General features: G+C 33.5%; 1 protein-coding gene across 1 annotated transcript in view; it reads left to right on the plus strand.

The window, feature by feature from the left end:
• Positions 1 to 19659, plus strand: part of LOC132116900 (synaptic vesicle glycoprotein 2C-like) — a 32298-nt gene that overhangs the window by 9298 nt on the left and 3341 nt on the right. Inside the window, exons 2-9 of the mRNA XM_059525785.1 lie at positions 1939 to 2119; positions 5244 to 5395; positions 11708 to 11841; positions 12527 to 12616; positions 12722 to 12832; positions 14280 to 14368; positions 15560 to 15724; positions 17470 to 17603. Of these exons, the coding sequence (XP_059381768.1) occupies positions 1939 to 2119; positions 5244 to 5395; positions 11708 to 11841; positions 12527 to 12616; positions 12722 to 12832; positions 14280 to 14368; positions 15560 to 15724; positions 17470 to 17603 (1056 nt within the window). The remainder of the gene's footprint in view (positions 1 to 1938; positions 2120 to 5243; positions 5396 to 11707; positions 11842 to 12526; positions 12617 to 12721; positions 12833 to 14279; positions 14369 to 15559; positions 15725 to 17469; positions 17604 to 19659) is intronic.

A 19659-nucleotide genomic window follows, 5' to 3' on the forward strand; every position in this document is an offset into this window, starting at 1 on the left:
TCGTCAGGAGTGTTTTACATCTAAAAGTTGCAGGTTTCAAACTAAATAAGTGTAACTGTACAGCTGATGATGAAAAAAAATTATTTCTTAAAGGAACAGTTTACCAAAAAAAGAAAGTTTACTCATTATTATCTCACGCTCCTGCCGTTCAAAACAAGCATGTATTAAGTTTTTCTGCCAAACACAAACAAACATACACTGCAAAGATGACTTTGTGTCTTAATAAAAAAAATGCGGTTGTACAATTTATTATTTATTTTAAGTGACACTGAATTAAATGTGAAATTTTGAAGTAAAATAGTATTTTCTTGTAAAATGTGCTCCAGTAATCTTTCCTTTATTTACAACATCATACATATTCTTTTTTACAGTGTAAATAAAACAAATATTATTGTATTATCATACTATTTTAGTCTCTCTGCTTAAAATTTTAATTTCACAGTTGTTTCAATGTGTTGCTGTTTGTTTGTAATCATTTATGAAACTTATTAGAGTGGAATTTGTTTTAAACTGAATTTGTCCATTAGTTTTTCCATGTATATTGACCCAAATAAAGCCCTTTAGATATTTAGATAATGGTAATGTTCTTCAAGAAATGTGTTGACATTTTTGGGTCAACTGTCTCGTTAAATGTGCCAGTGGACTGTGGTTTGTGATGATGGAAACCAATCAATAAAACTGAAAAAGTGTCTGTTATTTATTGTACTCATTCAATACTGATCCATAAACAATAGCTGCCAATATTACAGTCACCGGATGAATACATTGGAAATGATATATCTTGAAATTTCTCCTAAACATCAATGAGCTTAAATTAAGACTTGCTGTGAGAAATGAGAAAAATACTCAGTTATCTAATATCTCAAACTGTCTTCATAGAGTTCTATGCTCTGACTGGATGACAGCTTCATCACTTTTATCAGTTTTTATTTCTTCAAAGAAATTTTATGAGAAACATCAATGAGACAATTAAAAATGTTTTTTTTTTTTCAATTGAAATGAAGCTGAAATAAAAAATATATATAAATATTAGATTGAAAAACTTTTATTTAGAAAATCAGGAATGTTGCATTATTGGCAACTACAGTTACTGAAATAAGTCAATTTAAAGTACTTACATGGTTAAAACTAAACTAAAAATAAATTAAAGCTAAATAGAAATAACTAAGAAAAAAAATAAATATATATATATATATATATATATATATATATATATATATAAAACAAATTAAAAGTATTAAAATAAAGGCTAATTACAATTATTATTAATAAATTTATTAAAAATAAATATAGATATTAGATGAAAAACCTTTATTTTATAAATGTTGCATTATTGGTAACTAACTGAAATGAGCAAGTTAAATTTCAAGTACATTTCTAAAACTAAAATTAACGAATGAAATACATGTGTTTAATTTAATAGTTGAATAGAAATAAACAGCAAAAGAAAAAAGCCAGTATAAAAAATTATAGTATAAAAATAAAGCTAATTAAAAGTATTTATAAATACTAAAACAATCAAAGTCTAAATTTTTCAAGTGGCCTAATTGAATTTATAAAAATACATTTACACTAATTCAATTTGGACAATTACATTTTTTTTATGTAGTCAAAAACAAATGAGAAGAGCTCTGTCTAATCTTAGTTATTTATTTATTTTTGTGTTTTAATGTGATTTTAACATCACAGTTTAAGTCAGTTCATTGTCCTTGTCAACTTTCTGAAATCAAAAGTTTTTCATATTGTATTTTATTTAAATTAATGTTTAAAAAATGTATTTTGTTATGATTACAATTTTAGCTTTAGTACACTACAAGGAACCCTGACATTCTGACTCTGTATGTGCTGTGAAGTAAAAGGAAAAGCAGTTTGATGTTGAGCTCACAGTATTTGTGTGTGTGTGTGTGTGTGTGTGTGTGTGTGTGTGTGTGTGTGCAGGCAGTGTGGTGTATCTGGGAATGATGGTGGGAGCGTTCTTCTGGGGCGGTCTGTCAGATAAGGTGGGTCGACGTCAGTGTCTGCTGGTGTGTATGTCAGTCAACGGCTTCTTCGCCTTCCTGTCGTCCTTCGTTCAGGGCTACAGCACCTTCCTCTTCTGCAGGATGCTCTCTGGCTTCGGGTGAGTTCATAGTCCTTTACTGAGCTTTAAGATAAACATGTTCTGAAATATTACTGTATGTGCAAGTATGCAAATGAGGCATCATCTAATTAAATATGCATTGGTTTGCATACATTTAAAGCAGGATCATTATAGTTAACTAAACCGTAAGAAACCATTTTACTTACTTGAAATAAAATAAACGCTAAGTGAAATAGAATAAAATATAGAACTTAAACTTATTTTAATTCAGCTTTTTGCCAAGGCACACATTTTCATATTTTTTTTTACATCTTCATTTAGTTTAAATTGAAGTGCTAAAATGACTAAAACCAAATAAACTAAAATGAATAAACAGACCTAATGCAAATATTTAGAAAATGACAAAAACAACAAAACTACTGAAACTTGAACTAAGGTTAAAGTGAAAACTGACAATCTAAAAATAAAATCTAATTTGTAAGAAATGTTAAGAAAAACTGTAATGGTGTATCAGCGATACTAAAATAACACTTGAATGAAGCCAGGCTCAAAATCCATGCATTGAAATGTACAGATGCATATAGATTCAGTGCAATAAAGTAAACACTTAAATGTGTTTTAGATGTTTTCTTTGCACTAGTCTCAAAATTGAACAGTGTATGAAAAAAAGGCTTTTCATGTAGTTTCTCGCCTTAAAGGTGAAGCATGTCGTTTCTGCACCATTAAGAACAACAAAAAAGTAAACTTAAGGGCCAAAATAAAATGCAGAGCCAGAAGCGGGCATGACAGACCGCTCAAATTGAGCATCTGCTGTCTTTAAATTCTGCTTGGATGAATGTACATGAACTTAAAGGCTTTAATGATTATCCACGAGAAGCTCAGGATTTCAGTCAGGAACACTCTCTATCAGAGTCAATTAAAGAATCCTGGTGCAATCAATTTGCATTGGTCATATGAAGATTAAATTTATGCATGCATTTATTTATGCGTGGAATTTGTAAAGTAATTATGCATAAAATATGCATTAAATGTATTATAATTTTAAATGAATGCATTTTCTGTACTGTAAAAGAATAGCAATAAAGTTACTAACCATTTCCCAGCTTTCGCACTTTTTGAATAGGAATTCCAGTGAAAGCAAAAGTGCACAGCGTTTCACTTTTCAGGGAGTCAAGCCACATAACTGACTATATATATATATATATATATATATATATATATATATATATATATATATATATATAGTGCTGTCAAACGATTAATCGCGATTAATTGCATCCTAAATAAAAGTTATTGTTTACATTTTAAATGTGTGCTGTAAATATATATATATATATAAATACACAGACATACAGTATATATTTTTAGAAAATATTTAAATTTATACATTTATAATCATATTCTTATATTTTATATTATATATAAATATATTTAATTTATAAATATAGCATATTTTTCTTAAGTAAATGCATGCATGAGTCTGTATTTATACAGTATATACATAATACATATACACAGTATACACACATACTGTATATTATGTAAACAAAAACTTTTATTTTGGATGCAATTAATCGCAATTAATCGTTTGACAGCACTAATATGTGTGTATGTATGTATATATATATATATATATATTTTTTTTTTATTTTTTTTTTTTATTATTATTATTTTTTTTTTGTGATTTTAACATTAAATTGATCATTTTATTGAACTTGATTTTTTGGCCCACACTTGAAATAAGCCTTTGATTTCATTGTGTAATTGATGTATGATGATCTAATGCAATAATTAACAAACTACTGTTAAGCAAATGAATACATCATTTTGACAAAGTTACAATATTGCATGTCAAGATAAATAAATCTGTTGCAAATTTTATGCATATATGCATCAAATGCTGTAAATTATCTTTTTGGGTAACTATGCATGTGCTGAACAAATTCTAGCATAGACATTTTGTTCCTTTGAATAAGTATTGGATCACTAATTGCATCAGCAGGATTGTCCCACATCCGACTACAACTAATATAATAAAAACAGAACTGAACAGCTCTGAGCGACACACTCGCTCTCAGTCAGGCAGACGTTGTCTCTCTTCAAGCACTTCTGCAGTGTCACAGTTGTTTTAACCTCCTGGCACAGACCCAACACTTAAGAGCAGAGAGAGACAGTGAGCGAGAGAGAGAGCGGGTTTTATTGCTAATTGAATTTCAGCGTGGTCTCCTGTCCTTGCAGCAGAGAAGTGACTCCAGACTGAATCAGCGCCGCAGCACAGTCACTGCAGTCCGTCTCAAACAGAGGGTCAAAGGTCACATCGACTGACCACAAATTAAGACCATGTTCAAAAATAGCTATGCACTACAAAGGAAGATGATTTTAAATTCATTCTGAATTTATGTGATCATTTATTTATATTGATATATTTGTTTGTTTCATTTATTCTCTGTCAAGATTATTATTATTATCTTTTTCCATTCATTCTTGATCCTTGCTTGGTTTAAGTGGTGATAATTAGATTAGATGTATCGATATAAGCTAGCAAATAATGGTTACTATAATAATGAATTAGTCATTATTATACAGTATTTAGGTCAAGATTAAGAACATATTATAAAATGTTATAAATTGATTAAACGTTATAATGTTACAAAAGATTTCTACCTCAAATGATGGATGTGTATAAATATAATAATTATGAAGTCAAAATTTTCAATTCTAAGTAGATTTTATAAAGCTGTTGATTGATATAATTAATACAAAATAATTAAAATAATTGTTTCATTGAAATAATTTTAATTACATTGCTGTTCAAATAATTTAGGGGTCAATGAATTGAAAGAAAGAAAGAAAAAAAGAAAAGAAAATACATTTATTAAGCATGCATTAAATTGATCAAATGAGACATTTAAGACCAAAATATTTCTGTTTCAAATAAATGCAGTTCTTTTGAACTTTCTATTAATATGTGAATTCTAAAAAATGAAATGTATCACAGTTTCCTCAAAATATTGAGCAGCACAACTGTTTTCAACATTGATAATAATCAGAAATGTTTCTAGAGCAGCAAATCAGCATATTAGAATGATTTCTGAAGATCATGTGACTCTGAAGACTGGAGGAATGATGCTGAGAAATATAATATGTCATAATTTCTCTGCAGGATTGGCGGTGCGGTTCCCATCGTGTTCTCGTACTTTGCAGAGTTTCTGGCCCGTGAGAAGCGCGGTGAACACCTGAGCTGGCTCTGCATGTTCTGGATGGTGGGCGGGATCTACGCCTCAGCCATGGCCTGGGCCATCATCCCACACTACGGTGAGTGACAGCTCTGCTTCTACTGGACATCCAGCCTCATCACCCCATGACTGAGCAGAAACAGTGATCACTTCACATTCATAAACCACAGCGGCTATAGCTTAGTTTGCATTTACATATGAGTAAATAAAGAATTATATACTGTACTTGTGCATGCAGAATGCACATATAAAATAGATTTTTGGTGGTGTTCTAATGCAAAGGTTTTTATTTGTATTTAATTTTTTGCTTTTAAATGGTTGATAGGGTGTTCTGAGAGGTTGCTAAGTGGCATTTTGCTGTAAATAGTTTTAAATAACATACATTTAATTAATGCACATATCAAAACTTAATTTATATTTTATTATTTTATGTTATCATTTGGACAACTTTAAAGATGATCTTCTTAGTTTTTTTTCTTAGATTTTTTGGCATCCTCAGATTCCAGATTTTCAAATAGTTTTGTATATATAAATATATACATATATATATTCAAGATCATATTTTTTCATTGTTTATTCCAATTAATCTCAATATAACTGCAGTCAAGTTATTTTGATTATTTAAAAAAAAAAAAAAAAATACAGCTATCTAAAACAATAAAACACAATAAAACATTAATTTTGGAAATTAAAAAAATGAGTAATCTTTTATTGCAAATAAACTCTCTTGTATTATGTATATTTATATGTTTATGTAAATATATATTACTGTATGTGTATATACATAATGTAAATATAATTTAAAATGTAATACAATTGATATATATGTGTGTACATATATATATATATATATATATAATTATTTATATAGAAAAACACATGCATTTAAAGATATAAATAATGTGAGTGTATTTATGTATTAATATATATTTTCTTGATCTAAGAAAACTATGTATACAGTATAGATTATAAATTTATTAATATTACTTATGATATAGCTTTTTAAAGAAAATATAAAGATGTATATTAATAATGTAAATTTTATTTAGTATTATAAATAATGTAAATACATTATATTTTATTACATTTTGTAAAATGTTTACTTTATTTCCAAAAGCATATTATTATTTATAATATAATATAATATAATATAATATAATATAATATAATATAATATAATATAATATAATATAATATAATATAATATAATATAATATAATATAATATAATATAATATAATATAATATAATATTGTTTGGGTTCAGCGGTTGATTCTAGATGGTTTCTTCCTGCAGGAAATCATCATGTATTTTAAAAACGCATGAGATGGTGCTATCCTGCTAGCAGATAGTATTACACATCGACACCGAACATGATGCAGTTTGTGCAGAATAAGACAAATGTTTGTGCTGATTCCACATACAGTAACTGATCCTGCGGGAGCCTGTGTGTCCTTCATCATCTCATTAGGAGCGGAGGATGATGGCTGTTTTTCGGTTGGAGAGTGTAAACAGGAGCAGAAATAACGGCGCTGCTGCTCTTCTGCGAGATACTGTGCTGTAATTGAGGTCAATTGATTAGCGTCTCTTGTTTTAGCACTGTTTTTAGTGGTCAGGAGGCAGCGGTGTGTGTCCAAACGGTTCTGCCGCAATGACTCCATCACTGCAGGAGCACGGCGAGAGGCAGGTGAAGGACTTTAGTGCCCGTGAAACTGCTTTAGTGTGTGTGTGTGTGTGTGTGTGTGTTCTGCACTTGGCAAACACAAAGTTGGTTAAAATTTCAGACACAATCTACAACTTTTGTTCTCTGGTGTGTTTCTGTAGAACACACTCCATTACACACATAATCTATATAATGAGCTTCTCTATGGTGACTGATAAACACAAACCCACGGGGTTGTTCCTCACACACACACACACACAGTGCTGTGCTGCAGTCTTGTAGTGAGTGTTTTTCCTACAGAATATTAAGGGAAACGTCTGAGATGAACATGATACATTTAAATGAGACTTGGCAAGGTGTGAGACGTAAGAGCACTTGAAGGCAGCTTTGACTCCTAGTTTCCAGTGTGCTCTCGCTGGGACACTGTTTTTGTGATCTTTTATGTTGTTTAGGATAGATAGCATACAGATGGAGTGAGAGTAAATGAGCAGCTTTAAGGATGTAATATGTTTACATGTATGCCTGTTAATTTTTTTATAAAGAATATACATATTCTTACATTACATTCTTGCATATTAATTTCCATGTTTTAACATTTTTATATGTATATAAATATATATATATATATATATATATATATATATATATATATATATATATATATATATATATATACAATTATTTTATTATTATTATTTTACTTTTTTCATTTATTTCTTACTACTGTGAAACTTGAAAAAAAATTATTTAAAAAATTGACATTTTTTCACATTTTCATTTAGCATGCATTTATTTTATAATTTTGCAGGTTAAAAGTAGAAAAACCTTTGACACACATGAGAAAGTCATCTTCAGAAATCTCTTCATATGTTACACAAATCATATCAACTACTTTTAAGGTGTTTTTCTGTGAACATCCTGCTGAAGGCTCTGAAGTGACACGAGAGAAACAGAATCTTCCTTTAAGGCATGTTTTCTGGTCTAAGGCCTTTCTGTCCTCTAAGGCATCTTCATTTGTACTCTCCGTTGCCCTGCAGCTGTCCTGTAAGCATCACGCTCGGCTCCATCGCTCACTGTTTCTCTGAGTCTGAATCAAACACACACACACACACACACACCATATGGTGCCGCTAGACATTCTGCGCAGCGTCAGAGAACAGCAGCCATGTGGAAAATGATACCAACTTTAATGATTATTTTTCAGTGAGAGTGTTTTTCAGCAGTATTACTCCTGCAGGCATCCTTAATAGACTCCTCTTCACACACACACACACACACACACACAAACACACACACACACACACAAACAAACTTATTCACTGTGAAATTCAGTCGCAGAGGCTTCTCAAAAGCTTTTGTGGAAACCACTTGCGTACTGAACCGAATTTGCTTGTGTAACAAACAAAACCAAAAAATACCATGGTACTCAGTGGCGGCTCCAGACAATTTTGATTGGGGGGGCAATGGGGGGTCCTGGTCATTTCAAAGGGGGTCTCATGAAAACCAACAAAAAATACAGTGGACACGGCTAATAACTGCATATTACTGCTACTAAACAACAAAAACAACAACACAGCATATCAACTACTTTGTTTTTAATTAATTAATCAATTGCAGTTTGCAAACAATATGCTCAAACTTTAAAGGGTTAGTTCACCGAAAAATGAAAATTATGTCATTAATAACTTACCCTCATGTCGTTCCAAACCCTCCGTTCATCTTCTGAACACAGTTTAAGATATTTTAGATTTAGTCCGAGAGCTCTCAGTCCCTCCATTGAAGCTGTGTGTACGGTATACTGTCCATGTCCAGAAAGGTAAGAAAAACATCATCAAAGTAGTCCATCTGACATCAGAGGGTCAGTTAGAATATTTTGAAGCATCGAAAATACATTTTGGTCCAAAAATAGCAAAAACTACGACTTTATTCAGCATTGTCTTCTCTTCCGTGTCTGTTGTGAGAGAGAGTTCAAAACAAAGCAGTTTGTGATATCCGGTTCGCGAACGAATCATTTGATGTAACCGGATCTTTTTGAACCAGTTCACCAAATCGAACTGAATCATTTGAAACGAAAGACTTTCTGTCACTTGTGCCTCTACATCTCCCTCTTTTTCTTCCTCTATCTCCATCTCCTCATTTGATCTATTACTTTTCACTCTCTGTCCATCTAGGAACAAGGCTCAATTTACTATTTCAACATTAATCTATTATTTTAACCATCACTACTACTCTTGCACCTAATCAATAAGTCCACCTTAAATATTAATACAAAACATAAAAAAATGTATACACTGGAATATAGTGATTCATATTATTATTACTGTTGTAGTTGTCTAAAATTGAACACCTTTGCAATGTAAACAAATGACAGGCTACATTTGTTATTCATATCCTTCACACTTTGATGTCAGGTGTATTATGCATTTTTTATTGACATTGATATTTTTACATTTATTTCCAGAGAGATATTATTGAGTTTACAGGCTAAAGTGGTCTTGCTGTTGTAAACACTGTTGCTTTCGTAGAAAAAGTAATAATATTTGCGTCAAATTTAAAATATAATTATATTTTAATTCATTTCTGAATTGTTTTTATTTTTATAATGATAATTCAGAGAATGAGAAAATCTGAATAAGCCTTACCAGTGTTGTGATAATAATTTTTTAAGGCACTCTACATGTTAAAAAATAATTACAATAAATTATAATAAATACTGCAATATAATAAAAGTTTAGTCAAATAACATAAAAAAAGACCAGACCCCTCGATGCCTGTGAAACTTTTCTCCCTCTAACTGCCCTCTAGTGTTACTTCTACACTACAGGCTACACACAGCAATATAAACAACATATCTGCATGTTCTCACATCACGTCGTTCTTGTAAAATAATTAATAAGTAAATAAACATCAAAATCACTTCGCTGAGAATGAAACACCACTTACCAGCTGCCGCGGTGTTGAAAATATCCTCTAGCAATTAAAAAATGCGCGTGCGGCGTGAGGAATAGTCCCGGTCGAATGAGGTCATCGTCAGGTGAAAGGTCATCATGTTGGTTATTTTATTTACAGCTACATTATTATTAATCAATTGTACTAATATTATAATTGAGCGTGGGCAGGCATTCACAAAAGGGAATGTTATTACAAAAAAAATTCGAGGACATTTTGCTTTGACAAAAGGGCACTTAAGTGGCAAAGGAGCAGGTGCTCAAGTGAACCGGTTCTTTCAGACAATTCGATCAAATTAACCAGTTGAAAAAAAAGGTATATATATTGTGGCGAGTGGGGCGGGGACGAGGGACGTGGGAACACGAGTGAGGCCGGCAATGATTGGGCAAATCAGTGGCACCTGCGGCCCACCGCCGGTCTCGAGTCCCACGGAGGAGATGGAAGGATATAAAACTGGAGCGACGACAGTGAAGGACGAGAGAGGACCAGGCCTGGGCTTTTAGTTGTGTTTTGGTTTTTATTTGAGCGCACCAGTCGTCCGTGAGGGGCTGGTGCGCTGTTTTGTGTTTATTTTGTAATTAAAGTTTCATTGTGATTGTCCGCCAGTTCCCGCCTCCTTACCTGACAACAGTACGAAGAAGGGGAAGAAACATCATCGGCCACAGCGCTATTGTCAACGTACCAGGGCAACGTGGGGGTAACATTACCCTTTGTGCTGCCATTACACAGAATGGGGTCCTCCACCGCCATGCCAACTTGGGTCCTTACAACACTGAACTCATTCTTACATTTTTAGACAGATTACACAATATCATCACAGCAGCAAACCAAAGGGACCAGATGCAATACATTGTCGTCTAGGACAATGTAGCTTTCCATCGTTCTGCTCTGGTCCAAAACTGGTTTCAACAACACCCACAATTTACAGTTCAATACATACCGCCATACTCCCCCTTCCTGAACCCCATCGAGGAGTTCTTCTCAACATGGCGGTGGAAAGTTTATGATCTCCGGCCCTATGTCCAGATGCCCCTCATTCAAGCTATGGAGGAAGCATGTGATCAAATTGAACCAGCATCCAGAGATGTTTAGTTTTTTTTTTTTTTTTTTTCGGTACTGAACTGGATATGTAATTTGTTACAGTATTACTGTAAGCTTAGAGTACAATGGTACGTTCAGTAATATGTAAACTGTAATATATGAAAACTTGTTTTGTTGAAATGTTCAATATTGACTGACTTGAGTACATGAAAATAAATTAATATTTTCATCAGTCTGCACAATTGGTGCCATGTGGTGTTGGTGAATTTATTTTTACACTTTCTGTGTAAATGTTAAAAGTGTTTTAGGTTGAGCACAGGAGTGTTTAACTGATTCAAACAGAGTCAGACCATATGATGGTTGTGTTTGTTATGACAACAAAATAAGGTTTTTATAAGACATTGTATATAGTTTTGACAAAAGTGTTTCATTTTGCAAATGATCTGAGGTGTTGTGCTACTTTGGTGTAGTGTTGTGCTAATTGTGTGAAGGGGTTTGAAAAACCGGGCCCTGTTTTCAAAATTGTGCTTAAGCAATTGAAAAAAACTGTAATGAAAAATACAGTAAAAACAGTAATACTGTGAAATGTTATTACAATTTAAAATATAAGTGAGTATATTTTAAAATGAAATTTATTCCTGTGCATCATTACTCCAGTGTTCAATGTTGGTGAATGTATGTCTGTGTGTGTGTGTGTGTGTGTGTGTGTGTGTGTGTGTGTGTGTGTGTGTGTGTATAGGCTGGAGTTTCAGCATGGGTTCAGCGTATCAGTTCCACAGCTGGCGTGTGTTTGTGGTCGTCTGCGCTCTGCCCTGCGTCTCTGCGGTTGTGGCGCTCACATTCATGCCAGAGAGTCCACGCTTCTACCTGGAGGTAACGAGTGTGTGTGTGTGTGTGTGTGTGTGTGTGTGTGTGCGTGTGTGTGTGTGTGTGTGTGTGTGTGTGTGTGTGTGTGTGTGTGTGCGTGTGTGTGTGTGTGTGTGTGTGTGTGTGTGTGTGCGTGTGTGTGTGTGTGTGCGTGTGTGTGTGTGTGTGTGTGTGTGTGTGTTTGTGTGTGAAATTGTGTTATTTTACTATCATTATTATTATTATTATCATTATTGTTGTTGTTGTTTTTATTACTGTATTTTATTTATTATATAATTTTTTATTATACATTTTTTATAGTGTAAAGTGTAAAATTTTAAAATAGTTTTACAATTTTATATTAATTTTAGTTCGTGATTTCGTTGTGGGTTTTAAAAAGTCATTTTTGAAAATTTTCGTTGTGAAAAATTATTACAATTTAAAGGATATATTCTCAAATGTAACTAATTCCTGTGATGGCAAATTGTTTATATTGTTTAAACCGTTGACTGTTTACATCATCGCAGAATGTAACTATATTATCATCAAGCTCTAATCTGTTGAACTTGACAAGGAGATATAAAGATATTGAGATATTATAAACATTACGTTTATAATTTTCTGTAAAGCTGCTTTGAAACAATGCGTTTTGTGAGAAGTGCTGTATACATAAGCTTGACTTGCCTTTATTTGTGTTTTCTCTCATCTCCAGATAGGAAAGCATGACGAAGCGTGGATGGTTCTCAAACAGATTCATGACACAAACATGCGTGCACGCGGCGAGCCAGAGAAAGTCTTTACTGTGAGTCACACACACCAGTCAGCCAGAGCTAAACCAGCTTGACCTCTTGACCCCACTCACTCAAACTGCGCTGGTAATGTGACGTCTCTCTGTCTCCCCCTGCAGGTGAACCGTATAAAGATCCCCAGGCAGCTGGACGAGCTGGTGGAGATGCAGTCTGAGTCGGCTAACCCCGTGGCCAAAGTCTTCTTCAGGATCAAGAGCGAACTGCGTGGAGTGAGTGAACAAACCCTCAGATCTCCTGTAGATCCCTCACATCCTCACATCTTAGGCAATTTACATTACTGTTCCAGAGTTTGAGGTCAGTAAGATTTTACACCAAGGCTGCATTTATTTGATCAAAATTTCAGTAAAAACAGTAATATTGTGAAATATTATTACAATTTAAGAATAACTATTTTCTATGTAAATCTCTGTTAAAATGTAATGTATTTCTGTGATGCACAGCTGTATTTTCAGCATCATTCCTCCAGTCTTCAGTGTCACATGTTCTTCAGAAATCATTCTGATATGATGATTTGCTGCTCAAAAAACTTCCTGTTGTTGTTTTTATAATAGTAATTAATATTATTATAGAAAGTTTTAAAGAAAAAATTATTTGAAACAGAAATTTTGTAACAATGTTAAAATCCTCAAACTCTTGTGACCCCAAACTCTTGAATGGTAATATATATATATATTAATAATATAATATATCTATATCTACTGTATATATCTATATCTATATCTATATATATATATATCTATATATATATATATATATATATATATATTAGTGCTGTCAAATGATTAATCAAGATTAGTCGCATACAAAATAAACGTTTTTGAATAAATAATATATATGTGTGTACTGTGTACATTTATTATGTATATATAAATATACACACATAAAGTATATATTTTGTAAATATATACATGTATATATTTATATATATATACATTTATATATATTGAAATTTAAGTCGCTTTGGATAAAAGCGTCTGCTAAATGCTTAAATATATTTAATATATATTTATATTTTTATATTTTATATGATATATAAATATATTTAATATATAATCATAAAATTTTTCTTACGTATATATATATATATATATATATATATATATATATATATGGTTTTAAATTGAGTTAACAATAGTTTTTGTGGTTAAACAATATGAGAAATGAGAATTATGATGAAGAAATGAGATAGCAAGAGGTAGATTTATTTAAAATATTGCTTAAAGAACATCTATTTTATATATTACATATTTTAATCCTTTTTAAGATTTTTGTAAAACTCATTGTGTATATCCATCATATATAATCGAAAAAAATACAATTATTTATTATAGAAAATATATATTTTATTATATCTAATTTTTTTTTTTTTTTTTTACTTGTACTGTTTGGCCACAAAGAGAGATTTGCATCTTAGAGCAAAATCTCAGTGCTGACATTGAACACAGAAAAAAGATTTGCAACTTGAAACGTTTGCATAAACGCCTCTCGTTTCAGATGAATAAGTCACTCTAAAGTTCAGCTGGGACTCAGACGCACCAAATGTTCTGCTGATTCATCTTTGCCTTTGCATTTCCTAATGCTGTGATGAAATCAGATCCCATTATACGCAGGTGTTTTATTAGCACTTTATGCATTAGTTTGACTCTGTGTGTGCAGATCTGGCTGACGTTCCTGAAGTGCTGGGATTACCCCGTCAAGGACAACACTATAAAGTTGGCCGTTGTTTGGTTCTCTCTGTCGTTCGGGTGAGACTGTTTGGTTTTAATATCTGCGTCTGATTGGCTCGACCGACCCCTGATTCATTACCCCTGTAGTTACACACATTATCACCCAGCGGAGATGTGATTATAGTGATCACTCATTGTTTGCATGCCATTTAGACTACAGTATTATCAGATTCTTTTCTATTCTATTCTATTCTATTCTATTTGGCCTTGTTCCAATCAGTAGACACTGTTTTTCTTCCTCTCAATCTCTGTCTGCTGCTTTCTGGCACTGTAATGAAGTGTTGTCCCTATAATCACTGTGTCTTAAGTGCATGCGGTGGTTAGGCCCAGGGGTGGAGCTGCATGAGGGGGACCAGTCACTGTTTAATTACTGTATTTATTGGAACTTAAGGCTGGATGGATGAGCTCAGAGACAGAGCTCTGCAGGAGGCCTTATGTCCACACTCATGTGTAAAAGCCTTGTTTACTCATGAAATTATACTAAATCCTCTGACCTGGCTTTTCTGAGACATATTCTGTTCTATTCCAGCTTGAGTTATGTTTTAATCTTTAAAAATATCCAGTAAAAATTTAAATTCAAATTGATATTAATACTCCAATTTGATAAAGAATCCACAGTTTTGATTAATGAACTTTATAACTGGCAGAAGAATTGTTTATTAGAAATATTTGCTAATAGTCCTTATCATAATTATTCATTGCAAGTGTATACTAAGTATGCTTAGGGTTCTCATACTGATTTAAATAAACCCCTAATAATATTTATTACAATTTTGAATTAGATTTAACAAAACCCCTAAACTTAAGTCAAATAACTGTAAAACTTGGCTTATTGCTTTATTTCTTTTCTATTCAATTTCTCTTTTCTTGTCTTATTTCCACCTTGGTATCTTTTGTTTTTAGTCTTAATAAAGCTGTGTCTTCACTCTGTCACGGACCAACTCAAGATAAACACTTCGATACAAAATAAAAGAGAAATGCACACGCACACATACACACTCTCTGTCTAATTAAAGAGTGAACAGATGCATCTATCACTGCTCTCTGTCAGACTGAAGGCCACCGCTGAGGAGCAGAAATTAATTAACTAAGCGCCGGTGTCACCACCTGTGTCACACACACACACACACACACCTCAGCCAGCTTCAGTCCCTGTTAGTCACTCAGACGTCACCCGTCAGCGCTCTGATGATGTCACTTCCTGTGCAGGTACTACGGTCTGTCTGTCTGGTTCCCTGACGTCATTAAGCACCTGCAGGCGGACGAGTACGCGTCCCACGTGAAGATCCACAACAACGAGACAATCGAAGATTTCACCTTTAATTTCACCCTGGAGAACCAGATCCATAAAAACGGAGTGTTTATTAACGACAGGTCAGTCTGTGTGGGACAGTATGTCTGTGTTCTCATATTAAAGATCATATTCTGCATTTTATATCTTGAATTCCTCTTATTATCTCCTATGTCATAATTTAGTTTTTGATTACTATTTCCCACCCTATTTAGAATTAAACAGGCTGTTTTTCTGCTGTGCTTTTATGATAACATGATCCTTTTGTGCGTTTTAAACATCTGACATTTCAGAGATTTTTTTGTTTTCGAATTCTGCATTTACTTCTTGCAATTCTGACTTTTTCCTTGGAACTGAGATTATATCTCACAATGAGCACTTTTTCCACAATTCTTAGTTAAAATTTATTTTTGCTATTCTCACTGTTTTTCTTGGAATCCTAAATTTCAATTTTGTGAATCTGCCTGATTTTTTTAATTTTCTTTTTTTCAGAATTCTGAGTCTACACATTTTGCAATTTGGACTGTTTTTGGAATTCTGAGTTTACATCTTGGAATTGTTGCAATTCTTTTTTTCTTTGAAGTCTAAATCCCATAATTATTGCTTTCTTTCTTTCTTTTTTTTTTTTTTTGAATTTGTTTTAGTTACAGAATAATAATCTCTCAATTCCAACATTTTCCCGCAATTGCGAGTCTGTCATTTCAGACTTTTCTTCTCAGAAATGCGAGTTTATATAAAAAAGACAGAATTAAAAGAAAAGGTAGAAGGGTGAGATGAAAAGTTGTCATTCTTTATTATTTCATGGCGAAATAAGGTTACATATGGTTTTCATTGAATTATGCTGGAACAATTCTGTTTTGCATGTAAATGTGGGTGGTCATATGTTAATGAGCTCATGATTGTAATGCCATAATTGTTTTACTGGTTTCCTGGGGGTTTATGTTCAGTAAATAAAGCTGGCACTGGGTAGTTTTGGGTTGTGAATGTTAGAAATCAAGCTCTTATTTCAAAAGAGCAAGAAGAGTCAGGTTCCCCCTGGATATAAAAGTGAGATTGCACACACCAATGAACTCTGAGAGGCCTCTCCATGTTCTCATCTTATCTACTTCAGCTGAAATAAAGTCCTGAAACTAAACATGCGTTTGCAGTAGGGATGAGCAGAAGTAGAGCCGATCTTCAGCTGCGGTTAATGTTGGTCATAACGTTTATGTTCTGTGTGTGTGTGTGTGTGTGTGTGTGTTATTGTTCTCAGAGGTCTGATCTCTCTCTCATAAATAACATCCCACCGTTGAGGTAATGTCTCATCCAGACGCAGGGCCAGGAAATTAAAACGCCCTTATCTCTTCTCTCCTCTGATTCTTTCTCTTCCTTTTTGTTTATGATCTCCTGCTCCTGATCGCTGCTCCTCTTTCCTCATCCCTCTATCCTGGAGATGAAGCTCTTATCGTGTTGTTGTAGAGTTCAGCTCCTGTGATGCTCATTTATGAGCAGATGAGATCAGACTCCACACACACACACACACACACACAAATGCATCATAATGACAGAACTCACTAGATTATGTAAACAACTGGATGGAGAAACATTTGAGAAGCTGGAAACTTCAGAGCAAACATCTCCAGCTGACCTCCATTTAATCTAACTGTTAATTAAGAGAAGCATGTGAGATGTAAAAGACATTTGATTTTGATTTTCTTATTTGTGGCAAATGTCAGATTGAGCTGATCTTAAGTATTCTTTTTCAGTCCTATTTGAATGTTTGATGTGGCTGAACGCTGTTCATTGAGCTGGCTAGCTGTGTCCTGACCAGTCCTGTCCTTTATTTCAGGTTCATTGGCATGAAGTTTAAGTCTGTGACTTTCATCGACTCCACCTTTCAGAGCTGTTACTTTGAGGACGTCAGCTCCATCGGTTCTATCTTCAAGAACTGCACCATCATAGAAGCGTTCTTCTATAATACAGGTACGAGTGTGTTGAAATCGACTAAATGTTCCTATTTTTAAGGCTGTCAGTTGATTGAAGTAATGACAAGTCATATTAATATTTAAAATACCTCTAAAATAAATATTCTTAACACACACACATATATATATATATTTATTTATATATGTAAAATATTTAGACGTGGAAAATTTTCTAAATAATATGTGTGTGTGTGTGTGATTTTTAACTTTAGTTCATGAAAATATGAAATAATGTTAGAATTTTGATGTGTACATATATCATTTTAAAATTAGAATGTAGGGAATTAGAATGTTTTTTTTTAAATATTGCTTTCCACGTGTAGTGAACTGAGTTATTGAATAATAAAATATATATTTTCCCCTGTCTTTGGCCATCCACTGCTGATCTCATTAACAGTGTGTTTCACTGACAGTTCAGGCATGTTCAGCTTCTATAATGGCTGTCTGTGTGTTTGAGAGGGCATAAGTTAACTGGCTGATGGAAACTCAGTGCACTCTGATTGGCTCATGAGGAGTCCGTAAAGTGTGATTGGCCCATAGACACAGTGGACAGTTCGATCTTATTTATTCGGGGCATGAAACTCTACCATTTTTACATTTTAGCAAGAGAAAAGTAAAGAAAAAAGAAGGGAAAGGGTTCTTTGTTGTAGTGGGCTCAGTGGGAGATCTGTAGGTATCAGTGATGTGAACGAGAGCTTCACTGACTCACAGTGAGATGTTTGATGTTTAAATATCTCACTGCAGCTCACCAGCGACGAGAAACCACAGACTTTGAAGTTGAAATTGATTCTGATTTATATGCAATTGTAGGAAAAAAGATGCATTAGATGAAAAACAGGATGAAAGATAAAAGCAGAGGGAATTGATTATATGAAGAAGACCTGAAATAGCCACAATAACAGCTGAACAATGATTTTACCCAGAATCTCTCAAGCATGAGAGCATTATGGAGCTCAAGTGTTCAGTCAGTGACATGCATTATCTATATAGAGCAAATAATTTAGTCATAGATATATTTAAACATCGCAAGACACACTTATGCATGTGTAGAAGTCTGTGTAGTTTCACATTTTTGCTGATTTAATTGTTAAATTCCTAGTGAATGGCTTCACGATCCATAATCCTGAAGAGAGATCCACTGAAAGATACTGTTATCATAGAAACAGGATTTTTTTCAAATTGGAACTCTATTTAAGAATGTTGTGATTTTAGTAAAAGTTAAGTGCTGTGAGTTTGAATTATGGAGCTTGTTTGAAGTTGCTGATGTTGATGTATAAGTGTGTGTGTGTGTGTGTGTGTGTGTGTGTGTGTGTGTGTGTGTGTGTGTGTGTGTGTGTGTGTGTGTGTGTGTGTGTGTGTGTGTGTGTGTGTGTGTGTGTGTGTGAGAGAGAGAGAGAGAGAGACAGAGGTGGGGTCATTTCAGGGTCTGGCTGACTCAGGAAAAGCCACCTTACACACTTCCACAAACTTCACAACTCAGCAGAACAAACAGACGGCAGAGAAAGAGCAGAGGCCTCATGGGAAATTGAGTTCATGTCTCTAATGAAACCTCTTCATAGTTGCTACAGAAATTAAATGAGCTGGGAATGAGTTCCGAGTGAAAGTATGAGAGAGCTGGAGATCCGCTGCTCACGCTCAACCTCACTGATAGGTTTTCAGAGGTTAAACTCCCTAAAGACCCTCCTGTGTGAAAGAGACCGAATATAGTTCAAACTGTAACCAGAGGAGGGCAGTACAGACAATGTCTATCTATCTATCTATCTATCTATCTATCTATCTATCTATCTATCTATCTATCTATCTATCTATCTATCTATCTATCTATCTATCTATCTGTCGGTCGTACGGTCGTTCGGTCGTTCTGTCTGTCTGTCTATCTATCTATCTGTCTGTCATTCTAATTGTGTCTACCTGTCTGTTATCTGTCTGTCTGTCTGTCTGTCTATTGTCTGTCTGTCTGTCTGTCTGTCATTCTAATTGTGTCTACCTGTCTGTTATCTGTCTGTCTGTCTGTGTGTCTATTGTCTGTCTGTCTGTCATTCTAATTGTGTCTA

Source organism: Carassius carassius, chromosome 36 (assembly GCF_963082965.1).
Source record: "Carassius carassius chromosome 36, fCarCar2.1, whole genome shotgun sequence".
Lineage (NCBI taxonomy): Eukaryota > Metazoa > Chordata > Actinopteri > Cypriniformes > Cyprinidae > Carassius > Carassius carassius.